At 45.4% G+C, this 16,770-nt stretch overlaps 1 protein-coding gene and 1 long non-coding RNA gene across 2 annotated transcripts; one reads left to right on the forward strand and one right to left on the reverse strand.

Moving 5' to 3' along the window:
* The first annotated feature begins 3,182 nt into the window (after positions 1 to 3,182).
* LOC142817557 (uncharacterized) lies at positions 3,183 to 8,073 on the forward strand. Its single transcript, XR_012895255.1, has 2 exons — positions 3,183 to 3,277; positions 4,055 to 8,073. It is a non-coding gene; the product is annotated as an uncharacterized LOC142817557 (long non-coding RNA).
* Positions 8,074 to 9,089: 1,016 nt separating this feature from the next.
* On the reverse strand, positions 9,090 to 15,528 carry LOC119188171 ((3R)-3-hydroxyacyl-CoA dehydrogenase). The gene is made up of 3 exons (XM_037436092.2): positions 15,066 to 15,528; positions 13,131 to 13,324; positions 9,090 to 9,823 (listed from the first exon to the last, which is right to left on the reverse strand). The coding sequence occupies exons 1-3, from the start codon at positions 15,211 to 15,213 to the stop codon at positions 9,410 to 9,412; spliced, it is 756 nt and encodes a 251-aa protein (XP_037291989.2). The 5' UTR covers positions 15,214 to 15,528; the 3' UTR covers positions 9,090 to 9,409.
* Between the last annotated feature and the right edge of the window lie 1,242 nt (positions 15,529 to 16,770).

A 16,770-nucleotide genomic window follows, 5' to 3' on the forward strand; every position in this document is an offset into this window, starting at 1 on the left:
GAGGAAGTTGGGTTACCCCCTCCCATCTAGCAGGACGTTGGCGCGGAGGATCCAAGGATTGAAATTTCTTCCAGGAATTCTTCAAGAAGTGAAGTTTTTGATGTGATGAAGTGCATGGCCGACGAAACCATGGAAAACGTGGAGAAAGACTGCGCGCTGTAACAGCCACACCAGCTGTTAGATTTCTGGTTTAAGGAAGGGCTGCTTGACCCAGCTGCCGAAACGACAACGTGGTTCATGGACTTAGTGTCGAAGTGGTACTCTTTGATGTGGTCACGCCATCCCACTTTAGCTCTAAGTTACAGAAATATGGACAAGTATTCTGCTGCTCTGAACACCCTGCGCCTTGCAGCAAAGACAATCAAAGGAATGAAGATGCGCGCCACAGCTCAGAGGAAACCATCCCAAGCCGGGTTTCTCATTTTCATGACAGTTGCTCTTCGCCTTCAAGAAGTCTTTCTGGGCAATGGAGGCTACGAGTTTTTTCTAACGAGCAGGTTACTTCAAGGCTGCCTCGAAAATGTGTTTTCTGTTGCGCGCCTAAAAATGCCAGTGCCAACTGCATATGATTTGAAATGTGCTCTGAGGCTTGTGATTGTGAGCCAATTTCTACATACACCGCGGACAACAAGCTATGAGCTTGATAATCGAGACTACCTCGTCGAACTCCTTTCTCAAGCGAAGAAGCAAAGCTCAGTAAATTTGTATGAAGAAATAGACTACTCCGAGTTTTCGTTCATTAAGGAGCTGACGGCAACGGAATGCTGCATTTTGTGCTATCTTGGACGCTACATCCTGAAAAGGATGTAGGACGCTACATCACATCAAAAAATGTAGTGCATCGCATGACATTGATGCGCTATATCGCATCGCATGAAAACGAGGCTACATTGCATCGAGGCACCCTACTCGATTTTATTACAACGCTTCCCCTAGCGTACGTCGCCGCACTAAATCGAACGATTGCCTTCCACTAATGACACGCGCCACATGTGACATCATTTCTATTTTATAACATCTTGCATCTTTTATCATCAACCACAAGTACCGCCGTCTAGTTAATAACACCTTGCATCTTTTCATGATCAGCTACAAGTACCGTCATCTAGTGAACACTGCAAGAACTAAACGAGAGGTGGCTACATACAGGGGACGCACAGCCCACGCTTTAAGCAGCTTCGCCCCAAAAAGGGGAGCAAATAAAAGGGGGACATGATGAACCATGTAACACCCCCTATCGGAAAAAAACGAATGGTGGGCATGGTGGAAACCACCACCCACCATTATAGTGGATTAATGTAGTGGGTGAATATGGGAAACACCCACCATGGCGCATGGTCGGTATGGTGGGTGCTGCAGTGCCGGCAACACTTGAGCACGAAATGACGTCAGAATCACCGTGACGAGCTGCCAGAAAAAATAAAAAAGAATTCTATAAAAGCGGGATAAAAAAACACCCGTCCCGTAAAAAAAAAACAAGGTGCCACGGAGGATCGAACGAGCAACCTGCGGATTCCCATTCGAAGACGCTAACCACTGCGCCACACCAACATGACGGTGATTGCGTGTTAAATACTTAGTTAGCATACAAACTTAAGGTTCAACTTGAGTTATGTTTGTCGTGTACACAACATAGACAAGATCTACACCTGCTACTAAAAATTGCACATTTATTAAACACAAGCAACTGCGGCCTGTAACGATTGCCACTATGTTATTGGCACTAGTGCTATTTTTTTTTACAATTCACAACTTCAAGGAAAAAAATCCAAGTGGACTGGGGAGCAGCAACAGTTTACCGGCGGGGTCTGCCAAGTTTAATATCCGTTTCGCGCTCGTTCTAAAGGGCGACATCTGCTCAGGCTTTATGACCCTTCTAGGTTCATTTCATAGATACGCCCACCTAATTTATTTGATTGAGTATTGGGATGCTTTTCGCGCAATGTAGAGGGCGGTCGCGCCAGCGCAATGCTGTAGCTCTTTCGCTAAAGCAACAACTACATAACGGCTTGCCCAAAACGAATGCAGTGTACCGGAAACATTACGCTATCATAATGATTCACCAAGCACACGAATTGCCACGTCTGAGTTCTCGTACAAAAGCTAGAGAAGTGCCGGCGAGTGCGATTGGCGGCTGTCGGTGAGAAGACACTTAATTACGTTCTCTGGGAGTGCTTTAATCGCGTCACATCGATGTTTGTTGCTTCTTGAGCGGACACTATGCACAATGAAAAATGCTTTATTTAGGTTAATTGATGCCATATGGCTGCGCTGTATTGTCATACTTAATTGTCGTAATCGTGTATTCTGAAACTGGGAAGCACGGATAACACAATTGTACGGGCTCGATCAGTAGGCCTAACCTTTGGTGGAAATCATGGTGGTAGAACATGTAGTGTAGAGATCCCAGCTTGGTACACTATATAAATTGCCCGCCATTATAGGCCCACCCATCATCTGCTTACTGCTTCCTAGCATTATCGCGATGGTGGGCAGAGCTTCTTAGCTTGGTACACCATGTGGCCCACCATAACAAGCAGCACCCATCATCTGCTTAGTGCTTCCCAGCATTATCGCAATGGTGGGAAGAGTGTCCCATTATTGCCCACTATCTAGCCTCTGCTTTCCACCATCATTTCCACTTTACCCATCATCTGTACGCCATACCACCCAGTATGTCCCGGCATAACCACCATATTTTCCACTACGTCCCACCATAGCCATCATATTTTCCACCATGCCCACTATTATTTCCACTACGCCCACCATGTTTTCCAGTATCCACCATGGCAATTTTTCCAATAGGGACCCCCTTGCTCCTCTCTTCAAGACAATTGTGCATTAGAGGGCTAAAAACAACAAAAAAAAACGAGGTAAATGAAGAGCATAAAATCAGCTATGTTCTACCACCAGTTTTGTCGGAAAGTTTAGAATGCTTGCGATTCGCAGTGTTGTTTACAAAGGTATTTTATAAGTTATGTCGTGCAGAAAAATTATTTTGCTATATTGACAGTTCTTCTAGCTTATCTTATCTTTAACGGAAGTAGGTGACATAATTTAGGAGCATTGCACCTTTGTGTGCCGTATGCGTACAGCTTGTTTGATTTCATTGATTTGTCATACTTTGTTTTATTTGCTCGGAGGAATAAATCAAGTATATTAACAACGTCAATTTTCCGTACAGGCTCACTTTCAAGAATGCTGTTTCGAACAAAAGCGGGCAGATGGATGAAAGAAGCTGTAGCAAATGCTGTACGAAAGCTTTTCCCATTCAAAGGTTAGGCACTTTCCACCGTGTGCAGTGTCTAATTCAGTATGAGGGCTCACCTTCTTTGGCGCTCGAAAACACATTATATATATATATATATATATATATATATATATATATATATATATATATATATATATATATATATATATATATATATATATATATATATATATATATATATATATATATAGCTAACATTTCCATGGCACTGCTACTGAAACCAGAGCCACACAAAATACTAATAGTTATGTCACCTCGATGAAATTATGATATATTTCACCATTGTCTTGTTTCCGATCTAATCTCTGTTTTACCTTTATGATTATTATTATTGTTCCTATAATTATTTCCTTTTTATTTTTATCTATCCTTTTTTAGCAATCACTCTTTCTACGCGTCCTCCCTCATTCTTACGTCACTTTTTCCGAAATGGTTTTTTCCCAGAAAACTTCCAACACCCCACCTTTCATCCTTACGCACTTATATTTCTACGTACACGTGCGAGCTGCACATGTGAACCACGTGCCACCTACAGACCAGCCGCGAGCAAGGAACATTTAAACTACTATTTACAGCGTTAAGCTTTCTCAGAAACGCACTTATAACGACCTACTCAGGCTGAAAAGCGTGGCTGCTGTCATTTTCACCCCCTGCATTTTTCACCATATACTTTGCACTCTCTCTCTTTCTCTATGTTCTTCATTTTGAATCCCTAAAACCTAGCGTTTTCCCTGAACCTGGTGCTTGATGTCACAATTGGTTTGTACATTTTTCTGCATCCAGTTGCCCCGAGGAAGCGAAAGCCACCGACGGAAAGAGCACTGCCTGTGCCCAGGTTAAACCACAAAGAGGTGAGCGACCCTGCCGATGTACCTCACACCGCATCAGACGTAGTGGAAATGCTTCCTGGGTCATCTGAAGAGGTGTCACAAGAAACGTCAACGGACAACGGGGAAGTCAACAGCCAAGGTGTCGAAGCTTTGAACGTCAGCATAGTAAACTCGACTGATGAAACTCCCACACAAAGAGACTATACTCAGCTGAAAAAACAGTTGGCAGACATAGAAAGAAAATGCGCCACGCTTCGAGAACATCACAGCATCACTACGAACGCAGTCCAGAACCTCAGAAAGCAAGTCCATAAGCTTGAAAGTAGGGCTGAGAATTTCGAAAGAAATATACGATTCTTGAATGCAGATCGGGTTTGTGCTGTTTCTAAAAACAGTACCCATGGGTCACACTTGGTCTGTGGAGAGTGTTAAACAAGGTTTGTAAATTAAATTCGCTTGCGGAACGATTGGGTACGAGAACCTGAGGAAGTTGGGTTACCCCCTCCCATCTAGCAGGACGTTGGCGCGGAGGATCCAGGGATTGAAATTTCTTCCAGGAATTCTTCAAGAAGTTTTTGATGTGATGAAGTGCATGGCCAACGAAATCATGGAAAACGTGGAGAAAGACTGCGCGCTGTAAATGCCGCACCAGCTGTTAGATTTCTGGTAAAGGAAGGGCTGCTTGACCCAGCTGCCGAAACGACAACGTGGTTCATGGACTTAGTGTCGAAGTGGTACTCTTTGATGTGGTCACGCCATCCCACTTTAGCTCTAAGTTACAGAAATATGGACAAGTATTCTGCTGCTCTGAACACCCTGCGCCTTGCAGCAAAGACAATCAAAGGAATGAAGATGGGCGCCACAGCTCAGAGGAAACCATCCCAAGCCGGGTTTCTCATTTTCACGACAGTTGCTCTTCGCCTTCAAGAAGTCTTTCTGGGCAATGGAGGCTACGAGTTTTTTCTAACGAGCAGGTTACTTCAAGACTGTCTCGAAAATCATTTTTGTGTTGTGAGCCTAATGAAGACAGTGCCAACAGCATATGATTTGAAATGTGCTCTGAATCAGGGTGCCATCCCTGATTCACACGTGCGAGCTGCACATGTGAACCACGTGCCACCTACAGACCAGCCGCGAGCAAAGAACTTTTAGACCACTATTTACGGCGTTAAGCTTTCTCATAAACGCTCCTATAACAACCTACTCAGGCTGAAAAGCCTGGCTGCTGTTATTCCCCCCCCCCCATGCATTTTTTTACCATATTCTTCGCACTCTCTCTCCCTATCTCTATTCTTCATTTAGAATCCCTAAAACCTTGCGTTTTCCCTGAACCTGGTGCTTGATGTCACAATTGGTTTGTACATTTTTCTGCATCCAGTTGCTCCGAGGAAGCGAAAGCCACCGAGGGAAAGAGCACTGCCTGTGCCCAGGTTAAACCACAAAGAGGTGAGCGACCCTGCCGATGTACCTCACACCGCATCAGACGTAGTGGAAATGCTTCCTGGGTCGTCTGAAGAGGTGTCACAAGAAACGTCAACGGACAACAGGGAAGTCAACAGCCAAGGTGTCGAAGCTTTGAACGTCAGCATAGTAAACTCGTCTGATGAAACTCCCACGCAAAGATACTATACTCAGCTGAAAAAGCAGTTGGCAGACATAGAAAGAAAATGCGCCATGCTTCGAGAACATCACAGCATCACTACGAACACAATCCAGAACCTCAGAAAGCAAGTCCATAAGCTTGAAAGTAAGGCTGAGAAATTCGAAAGAAATATACGATTCTTGAATGCAGATCGGCTTTGTGCTCTTTCTAAAAACAGTACTCATGGGTCACACTTGGTCTGTGGAGAGTGTTAAACAAGGTTTGCAAATTAAATTCGCTTGCGGAACGATTTGGTACGAGACCCTGAGGAAGTTGGGTTACCCCCTCCCGTCTACCAGGACGTTGGCGCGGAGGATCCAGGGATTGAAATTTCTTCCTACGTTTGATGTGATGAAGTGCATGGGCGACGAAACCATGGAAAACGTGGAGAAAGACTGCGCGCTGTTTCTTGACGAAATGGAAATGGATACAGCCTTTGAATTGAACCGAGCTCAAGACATTCTCCTTGGAGGTATCAGACTTCCTTCAAAGCAATAAGAACCCATTAATCACGGTTTGGTCTTCATGTTGGGCGGAATTAATCAGCGGTGGATTCAGGTGATCAGCTATGAATTTACTGGACGATACATGAATGGCGCCTTGCTCGAAGTCTGCTCGACATCGTCCAGCGTTGTAGCTGTGCTTGACATCGTCCAGCGTTGTAGCCAGATTTCTCCCAGAGTCCGAGCAGTCACATGTGACGTGGGCTCAGCAAATCGAGCAATGTGTCGAGAGTTTTGGTTTTCAAGCCACAGAAATTCCACGACCGTCTGCTCAGTACAGCATCTATGTTTGGGAGGCAAAGAGCTTTTTTGAAGAACCTGAGAGGGCAACTTTAATCTCCAAAGTTTTCACACTGAGTGATGTCACCGTGCGTGACAACAAGCTCCCGTTACAATACGTGAAACGAGCACGTCCAGGTGGTAGTGGACTACGATGCAGAGAACTTAAGGTCGCACCTGCCCTGTCTGAGGTTCATGTGAGCTACGATCACTTCACAAAAATGAAGGTAGGAGTAGTTATCCAATTTTTCAAAGAAGCCGCACCAGCTGTTAGATTTCTGGTAAAGGTAGGGCTGCTTGACCCAGCTGCCGAAACGACAGCGTGGTTCATGGACTTTGTGTCGAAGTGGTACTCTTTGATGTCGTCACGCCATCCCACTTTAGCTCTAAGCCACCGAGTTATGGACAAGTATTCTGCTGCTCTGAACACCCTGCGTCTTGCAGCAGAGACAATCAAAGGAATGAAGATGGGCGCCACAGCTCAGAGGAAACCATCCCAAGCCGGGTTTCTCATTTTCATGACAGTTGTTCTTCGCCTTCAAGAAGTCTTTCTGGGCAATGGAGGCTACGAGTTTTTTCTAACGAGCAGGTTACTTCAAGACTGCCTCGAAAATCTGTTTTGTGTTGTGTGCCTAATGAAGCCAGTGCCAACTGCATATGATTTGAAATGTGCTCTGAGGCTTGTGAGCGTGAGCCAATTTCTACATACACCACGGACAATAAGCTATGAGCTTGATGATCGAGACTACCTTGTCGAACTCATTTCTCAAGCGAAAAAGCAACACTCAGAAAATTTGTATGAGGTAATAGACGACTCCGAGATTTTGCTCATTGGGGAGCTGACGGCAACGGAATGCTGCATTTTGTATTATCTTGGAGGCTACATCCTGAAAAGCGTTTTGAAGTCCATATCCTGTTCCTAGTGCAAGGATGCCCCATTTGATGCAGCCAGCAATGAATATGCTTCTTTGACTATTCTCAAGGAATATGTGAGTGATGGACGAAACTTGATTTATGCGAACAGGGAAGTGATCCGCACTGTGAAGAACTATGAAGAGCACTTCATGGGCGTTATTGCGCGGTGTACAAACAATGTACACATGATGAAGTCGCCACTACGCTCTCTGACAGAATAACTTGTGTAGGTAGACTGGCCATGCTTGAGTAAGAAAGGCTATTTGGGCTAGTAGGTTAAATTACATGGTAATAAGGTTCCTCCTTACCATGCCTTATGGTAATAAGGCATGGTTCCTTATTACCATGCATGAGTACTTGCGCCGAACATAAGGAATAAATAGGCAAGATGCTGGCAGCCACCTACACAAGACTGAGGCTACGCATACATTTAAGTCAGAAACCATCCACACATGCCGGAGGTCACGGAAGCAAAACTTGTGCTAGTGTTAGTCTACCTTAACAGCAAGGCTTTTTGTATCCTATATGCACATACGCATGAGAAAAAAAAAACTCGACGGAAATAAGCACATAGTTCATAATCATCTTGTCGATAATATATTTTGCGTAATGGTATTAAATTATTGTACTCCATCACGTGTGTTTGTTTTCATTACCTAGTGCATGACACAGCTTGCCACTATGTAATCGTGTAGGCGGCGCGTAATAGTGACAATGGTAGTAAGGATCCGGGCATTCATACTTATATAGACAGCAGCTATCTGCTTTAGCATATTTCTCTTACTTTTCGCTATGTCCATATGTGAGCGCATAGACAGAAAGCTCGCATCGATGGTGCAACTACGAAGACGAGCAGTTGCCCGCCGTTGTCAACTCTTATTATAACAGAAAGAATATCAATCTCTATACCTCCGCTAATCCTCTCGAACTAGCGGACGCGTCACTGAATGTTCACTCTCGCTCATCATCTACTCTGGCAAACGAATGAATATCGAAGTTAAAGTAGAATGCAAGCGCCTACTGCAAGCAGGAGCCACCGCTATCGAGGCGCTCCCCGCGACCGGCGGATGCAAGAAAGTGGCGGTTGCGCTGGCAGACGACGTGGTTGTCCTCACCCTAGGAGGGCGCTCGCATCGAGGCACCCTACTCGATTTTATTACAACGCTTCCCCTAGCGTACGTCGTCGTACTAAATCAAACGATTGCCTTCCTCCAATGACACGCGCCATATGTGATATCATTTCTATTTTATAACATCTCGCATCTTTCCTCATCAACTACAAGTACCGCCGTCTAGTTTATAACATCTTGCATATTTTCATCATCAGCTACAAGTACTGTCATCTAGTGAACACTGCAAGAACTAAACCAGAGGTAGTTACATACAGGGGATGGTAACGCCATCTAGTGAACACTGCAAGAACTAAACGAAAGGTGATACGTACAGGGGACGCACAGCCCGCGCCTTAAGGAGCTTCGCCCCTAAAAGGAGAGATGATAGGAGGGGGGCATGATGAACCATGTAACTACTACCCCCCTTTCTCCTCTCTTCAAGACCAATGCGCATTACAGGGCGGCGCGTAATAGTGACAATGGTAGTAAGGATCCGGTAGTAAGGATCCAGTAAGGAAAACAAAAAAACGAGGTAAATAAATAACATAGAATCAGCCATGTTTTGCCATCAGTTTTGTCGGTGAGTTTACAATGAAAACTGAAGTTCAAGCAGCCATGCTCTCGCTCTCCCCTGTTTCACTTTATAGTATACATTTTTCCCATCTGTCCCAACTTCACTCTCAAACGGCAAGATAAATAGAACTAATCCTTTTTTCCATTAGGAGCCTTTTCGTATACAGAAAATAACCTTGCGTAATTGAATCCACCACGTAGCCCAACGTTTCTATAGAACATATAAACGTTGATGTAGCCTGCGGTATACGTCCATGAGTTCAGCTGACAGTACAACAGGACTGTCATGCGGAAAGACCTCCGGTGACTTCGATGGCGGCGCCCGTAACGTACGAGCTCTTCGGCGACGCGAGGAAGACGCAAACGCTCGCGATGTCCTCGGGCTTTCCTTCGCGTCGCATGGCCGAGCGACGGATGAGCTTCTGCACCGTCTCTTCGTCCAACGGAGACAGCAGCGGCGTGTCCGTCACGCCCGGAAGGACCGTGTTGCACCGGATCGCGTAAGGGGCGAGCTCCAGGGCGGCTGACTTGGTGAAGCCGATGACACCGGATTTGGCAGCCACGTAGCAAGACATCTTGGGGAACCCCGTGCTGCCCAGAATCGTCGATATGTTCACGATCGACCGGTCCTGCTTTTTCGACGTGTTGTCGTCCGCCATCATTTCCCGCGCTGCCGCTTGGGTGATGAGGAAGGTGCCCTGCGTAAGAGAATATAATTCGTTTTTTTTTTTTAGAGGTGATCAGCGTTACGAAAAGACGTTCAACTAAAAGTGAGTTTTGGGTACGCCAGCTGAATTCCAAGAAAGAAAAAAGAAAAAAAAGCAGAGAGGAGTGGCAGGGCAAAGAAACTACCGCGCCTCGTGAACTTGAGCACTTTGTTTTTCTTCGAATGCGTGGCTTTTCAGTGTGATCGCGCGTGCCGCGTGGACAAGTAGCGGCCTCCTGCGGCTATCTCGGTAACTTGATTTTTCGGTCACAGACGCACAGACGATTTTTTACTCACAACTACGCCGGCGGCGGGTTTTTTGCGACACCAGCTCTTTAACGCTATCTCGTTAAAAGAAAGGTCATTTGACTCTATTTTGCCACAGATATATACGACTCTCACACATATAACTCAAGGCGCATATTAGCTCTGTTTTCGATTAGTTATGCATCCCATGGCTTTCCAGAATATAGTTAACATGCATCTTTAATAAACTCAGAATCAGGCTAATTAACATCTCTGGGAATATCCAGAAAAGTTCATATCTGTATCTTTGAAGATCTACGGTGTTGAGTCACACAGGGGAAAGAAATATAGTCGACCGATTCTTTCTTGTTTCTTGATTGCCTTGCGAGAAACTGGTCCTCCTAGTTGAGTGTCATAACTGACAGCGAATCAAATTTTGGATCCTTCAAAGCCGAAATCAGAAAGCGTGTTACTCATTCTCATATACATGTGGTATACGCTATAGAACTAATGGAACCCATATATTACAGGATCGAGCATTCAGTAGAGAGGCAGAAATTATCAACGTATATTGCTCTCATGAAGTGGCTTGGAAACCTTTGGCAAAGAATAGTAACCACCCCCAAATATTCCGTCTGCATTATACCATGCATGGAATCTCACTAAAACATACTGAAGTTGTATCTGTTCGCTAAAGTCGGCAAACGTTTGCGCCCAGAGTTATCTAGTGCGCTGCACACACTTATCGGCAATCAGATTTCAGAACGCGGAAATGAGCTAACAAAGACTTATACCCCTCCCCCCCCCCCCCAACCTGAAAAATTCCCGGTGGATACTGACATCCCCCCAAGAATCATTCCACACCATCTTCTCTTAAAGATATGCACTCAGACAATGCATCATGCCCTCCCCCATCCATGCCCTTTCAGGCAACAACCCCCTCGTCCTCTCCCCCCCCCCCCAAAAAAAAAATCGACGTAATGAGTAAACCCCTGTCAGCTAGAATGGCGACAAAGACATGCGGTAGAATAACTTGTCTGTCTCTGGAGCCATGCAGTGCTTCAGACGCGCACAGTAGCCCGTCATGAAAATGGCACTCGTCACGTAGGTGTCTTCACCATTTTTTTCAATTAAAGCAAGGGCTACACACGTTCAAGGCAGGCATCTGGTTTGGCTACCGAAATAAAGAAAAGAACAAAAACCAGTGAGTAACTGGGACGAAAAAACGTCAGGCCTGCACGTAAGGTGCAGCACAGTCAAGGAAAGCTATAAGAGCGGCCTATCAGAGCCTTTTCTAAACACTCTTTGGGTAACTGCTGCAAGCACACTCGCTGGGTACCTACAACGGCAATACTACTACTACTACTACTACTACTACTGATAATAATAATAATAATAATAATTATTATTATTATTATTATTATTATTATTATTATTATTATTATTATTATTATTATTATTATTATTATTATTATTATTATTATTATTATTATTATTATTTCTCAATAGTAGAGCAGCATTCGCTATGCTATTTTTCATCATTCTTCTGAGAAGCATTGCATCCGCTAAACACTTACAAGGAATTTTGTGAATATTCTTCATGCAGTGGCTGATGACGATGAGGATTTGTGCCTGAAGTGGGTATGCGCCACAGTCAATAGATGATCAAAAAAAAAAGATTTTGTAATGGGTTGAAGCATTGGACTACCCACACGTTACGCTATTCGCATTGTGTGACGCCTCGTTGTTCTTTTGCTGTTTTAAAACCATTCATTACACATACTAACGCAATTAATTTCCCGACATCAAGCCTGCCTAAGGCAAGTTTACGAACAAGTCAGTCCTAAGCACCGTCGTGGCTCAGTGTTAGAATTCTGGGCTGGCACACAGCGGACCCGAGTTCGAGCCTCTCTGCATTGTTCGTACAAAGTTTTTCTTCTACACTCGGAGCAAGTTATACTAGGGGCTATTCATGCGCCGTCGCCGTCCGCAGCCTCCCCTCCTCCTCTCAACGCGCGCTGCGCTCGCTTCTCCCCTCCGCGCGCCGCGCGACCTTTAGTTTTACGTACGCCAGCTGTATGCTAACGCGCCCAGGCGAAGGCCGGGGCCGGCGCTCGCAATAAATAACCGAGTGCCAGGGCACACCGCCCTTCGTCGGTTGGTTTGTGCGGTCGCTCCACGTCCGATGTCGCTGGTGAAAATGTATGCTAACTCGCCCTTCACTTTACGGACCATAAAGCCATCTTGCTCAAAATACGCAAAGTGTCTCATCAATACGCATCGTCTTTCGCAGCATACGTGCGTGCGTGTTCATTCCTGTTCACTCATAACACACACGCATGTCGCAAATTACAAACCACATTTATCGCAGTTCAACATATATGCTCCGCATGCTAACCAGTGTTCCCACTCGGGAAACTGCGGTCATTTTTTTCTTAGTTTGCAAAAGAGGTTACGAACACCACTGGCGGCGGCGGCGGTGGACAACTACGGCGCCACGCGTGACCCGAGTTTTGATGTCATGATTAACAGCTTTCGCTGTAAAACAAGTATACCGCACACATGCATCTATACCAACTGTTGTCGGACCTCAGACGTGGAGCCGGTAAAATGGGATTACTTCATCTTGAAATCACAGAAAATTACGCCTAAAATCAAAGGCGTGAGTACCCAGCACAGATTATGTTGTTAGTTGCACGCTGCCGTACGCCTCCATCGGCGTTCAAAGGTAACGGCCGTGACTGGAGGAAGTTCCCAGCTTCTCCTTACAGAACTAGCTATTTCCGCGTTTACTTTCCAAAGCTATAGATAACAAACAAAAATACAGAGAAGAAAACCGTTCTCCTAAAGAGGCTGTAATCGCTTCTCTCTTAAGGTATGGTCACATCGTACAGTAATTTCACGCGTATTCGAAAGCATTTCCCTCCAGCCCTATAGGGGCTGGGACTTTCGAAGAGCCCATTAAGCCATTAGCGACGGCATTAGTGATGCAATGCACGCCTGGACACATTTGTATAGCTGGTGATGGGCTGCCTCTCTATCCACGTGTGTACCTTGAGGTTGACGCGCACCATCTCGTCGAAGGCCCGCTCGTCGGTGTTGAGGAGAAAGCTGTGCGTGAGGCATCCGGCCGAGTTGACCACCACGGTGGGCGCGCAGCTGTACAGCCGCCGGATGGCCGAGAACAGGTCACGAACCGAATGGCCCTCGCCCACGTCCACCTGCAGGGCTTGGTGGTCCGCCTCGTCTGCAACGACAGGAGTACAATATTTGGACACGTAGCACCTCCACCTCGTGCGTGACAGACAGTGTTGCACACGAAGTAAGCAGAATAAGAAAAAAAAAGAACTGCGCACGCTACACGCAGGACATCGAATCCAAACTTTCAGGCTGTCCGAGCTATGGACGAACTACTTTAGAACACACGCTCTGAAGATGCCCCTCGTGACCACACGTCAGCAATACTTGTAGAGCTCATTCAGACTCACTGACTCCCACCTTCACTCACAAGCTTCGTTCAATAAATGTTTTTCTCCCTAGCAACTGCGCCAAGTTAGACGCTCATTTTGCTCTCTGTTCGCATTCAATTATCGGGGGTGGCGTCAAAGTTGGAAAACGAGAGGTTCATGTATCACGAAAGCATGTTACAAATGGAGGAAACTTTGGAGCGCACTAATTAAAATGCATTCATACGTAGATATTTCATGTGTAATGAAGAAAAAAAGTCCTACATGAAACCAGAGCAAATCTTATTGACGCAGCCTTGAATTTAATTATTGAATTCATTTATTGTCCTAATACTATTTGACTTAATCATCTGGAATTCAATGCTGAGTGTGGGCCTGTACTGATCAATACGTCTTTCAGAATAAATATGCGCAATGGTGACAACTTGCAACACGGCTGGTATTATAAGATAGTGTACTATGAACGTTTTCTTGTTTTCGTTTTTTTTATCCCGCAATTAAACTACTTCATATAATTCTATAGTGTTCCCCAGCGCACCCTCGAAGGTCATGGTCTTATCATGGCTCATCACTTATCCTCGTTATCTAGCTTAGTAGTTCATTTGAAGTGGAGAGAAAATGAAACGGGAATAGCGGTGAAAAAAAAAGAATAATAAAAAAAGATCTACGATTCGTGTAGGGTTGGTTAGATATGAAGCTTTTGTTGCCTGAACAGGCAAGGCAGCGCGAATCGGTATCATGAGGTCGGAGAGTCGTTGACGTTTATCTTTGGAAGAGCCAGGTTCATCCTGTGCTTTAGATTGCCCCCGTTTCGTTTTCTTGCACATGCTATTGCGGACAATCTGTAGTCGAGTGAAGTCTAATAGGCAGAATCTAAACCACAGACGCGCATATGACGGTTCCTGTCACTCAAAGTGACAGTGCGTCTTTCTGTTTAACGTTCAGACCTATAAATTATAACGTTCGACGCACGCAGTGTCATTTGCAAAGTTTATCGCTTGCCGGAAGTGTCCTCAAAATGGGCCAAATGGTTTTTTTCGTGTTAAAAACACTGTGCCTTGGTTAAACACTCGCAAAGTAAGATGCATCCTTGAAAAATGTTTATAAAACATATTAGTAAAGCGGAAATAAATCATATGCTTAGATTTTAATTTTTTTTTCATGTCACTGAACGTACCTATAGTTTTCTTACTCCATTTTCACACTTGCATGACCATCCACCTCAGCAGAAGACTGCTTATCGTTACAGCCATAGATAGATATGACTATGACCTTATACTCGCGCACTGTAGCCTGCATTTGCAGTACGAGCTCCAGCCCACTGAAGGCCTCATTACAGTGTTTCCTAATTACACAAAAAGCACGCACGTCTAAACTTTACAAAAAATTTACGACCCTTAGTACAGCGTTCAGCGGCAATCAATGTGTCACATTTCAAATAAGTGCACGCAACGAGAAAGTAGTGCGAATGTTATTTCGACGAGGGCCCGCAGTGCCAGATGGTTCGGAGTCGGTACTCACTGGGCATCATCCGGAGAGTGTCCCGGGCGGCATCCTTGTTGACGTCGGCGATGACAACTCGAGAACCTTCCTGGGCCAGACCGAGGCAAACGGCGCGGCCTATTCCGCTGCCGCCACCGGTCACGAGCGCTAAACGTCCGCTCAACATCGCGTCGTCCAGCTGGGCGGCAATTTAGGAACAGAGCGCGCGCTTTCACGTGCTCGGCGGCACGCTCGAAACGCGCAGATAGAAAGTCCGAGAAGTGCCTTCAAGCGGCGCCTGTCGACCCTTGGACAAGGAGGTGTCGGGCCTTTTTCAGCTCCGCAGCTGATAGTGCGTCGCCCGCAAGTCAGTCAGATAACCCGGTCACTTTTGAAAATAAACAAAGGCAGTGTTGAAGCCAGGTCGCTGCCGGCCTTCCCAGACGTGTACATGAATGCGCGTATGCAAGCCAAACGATCGAGGCGTCCGCCTGGTTTCCTCGTCTGGTTGTTTATTGCGGGGACGTTCAATGAAAAGACGCGGAAAGGAGCGCGACGCGCGGGACAACCACGTAACACAAGCCGCGCTTGGCAACAGATCAAGCTGGCGTACATTGCACGCTCGCTTGCAGATGCTCGGCCTTCCGCACTCTCTTATTTTTTGAGCCGCGCGTGTTATCGTTCTTTTTTTTACTCCGCTTGCTCGACGGACATCCGTCGTGCACATGTGTGGCCACGCACATAATTAGTAAACGGTGCGCAGAATGGACGTCACACCAAGAATTTTAGTTGTACCCAATAAACCTACATAGATGCAAAAAAAGATTTCATTTCCAGCTGGATTATTGAACCATAAATCTTTCCAGCTGGAAATACAGCTCGAAATGGATGAACCTCCAGCCGGGAACTGACGGAATTCTTGTGGATGCACGTCAACTTCGAGCTCTATTGAGTAACCGAAAGTCTGCAGCTCCAAAAAAAATCACAGCATATCCACGGAGTAAATGATATGATAAGTGGGGCGAAGCTTCAGAGGGTTTTATCGGTACAGTGTGAATCTATCTATCTATCTATCTATCTATCTATCTATCTATCTATCTATCTATCTATCTATCTATCTATCTATCTATCTATCTATCTATCTATCTATCTATCTATCTATCTATCTATCTATCTATCTGTCTATCTGTCTGTCTATCTGTCTGTCTGTCTGTCTGTCTGTCTGTCTGTCTGTCTGTCCATTCATTTGTCCGTCCGCACCTGCTGAATGAGTCATCAAACTAGGCGGTCAACTACGAGCTATGAGGGACAAACCCACGGCTTTAGGAGCTTTGCCCCTAGGAGTCATGTTCGAAAATCCAGCTGCTAATGCATTTTTTCCCCTTCTTGGTACAACGCTTGGTAGTGTCTTGCGTGTCTGCGGATGAAGTTAAAAAGGTGAATGCGTGCTGAGAAGCCCAAGATTACCCTCTCTTTCTTGCACACAGTCTACGCCAATAATTTCACTCCACTATGTTGGTGCTGACCTCGAAACCATACTAGGCATGTCTCTTTCGAAAAGTTAACTTCATCTCAGTAATTCGTCTGTCGTTATCATTTTTTTTTTATACTTGAGTACCATGACTTCAGCAGACTTCAGCATCTCGAAGAATCCGAAACTTAATTTCTTGTACAACGAAACCGAAACTGATCAGTTACTGGTCGCGCCGCAATGTGGCGAATTTACCAACTAGTACAAACATGG

This window comes from Rhipicephalus microplus, chromosome 1, assembly GCF_043290135.1.
Source record: "Rhipicephalus microplus isolate Deutch F79 chromosome 1, USDA_Rmic, whole genome shotgun sequence".
Classification (NCBI taxonomy): domain Eukaryota; kingdom Metazoa; phylum Arthropoda; class Arachnida; order Ixodida; family Ixodidae; genus Rhipicephalus; species Rhipicephalus microplus.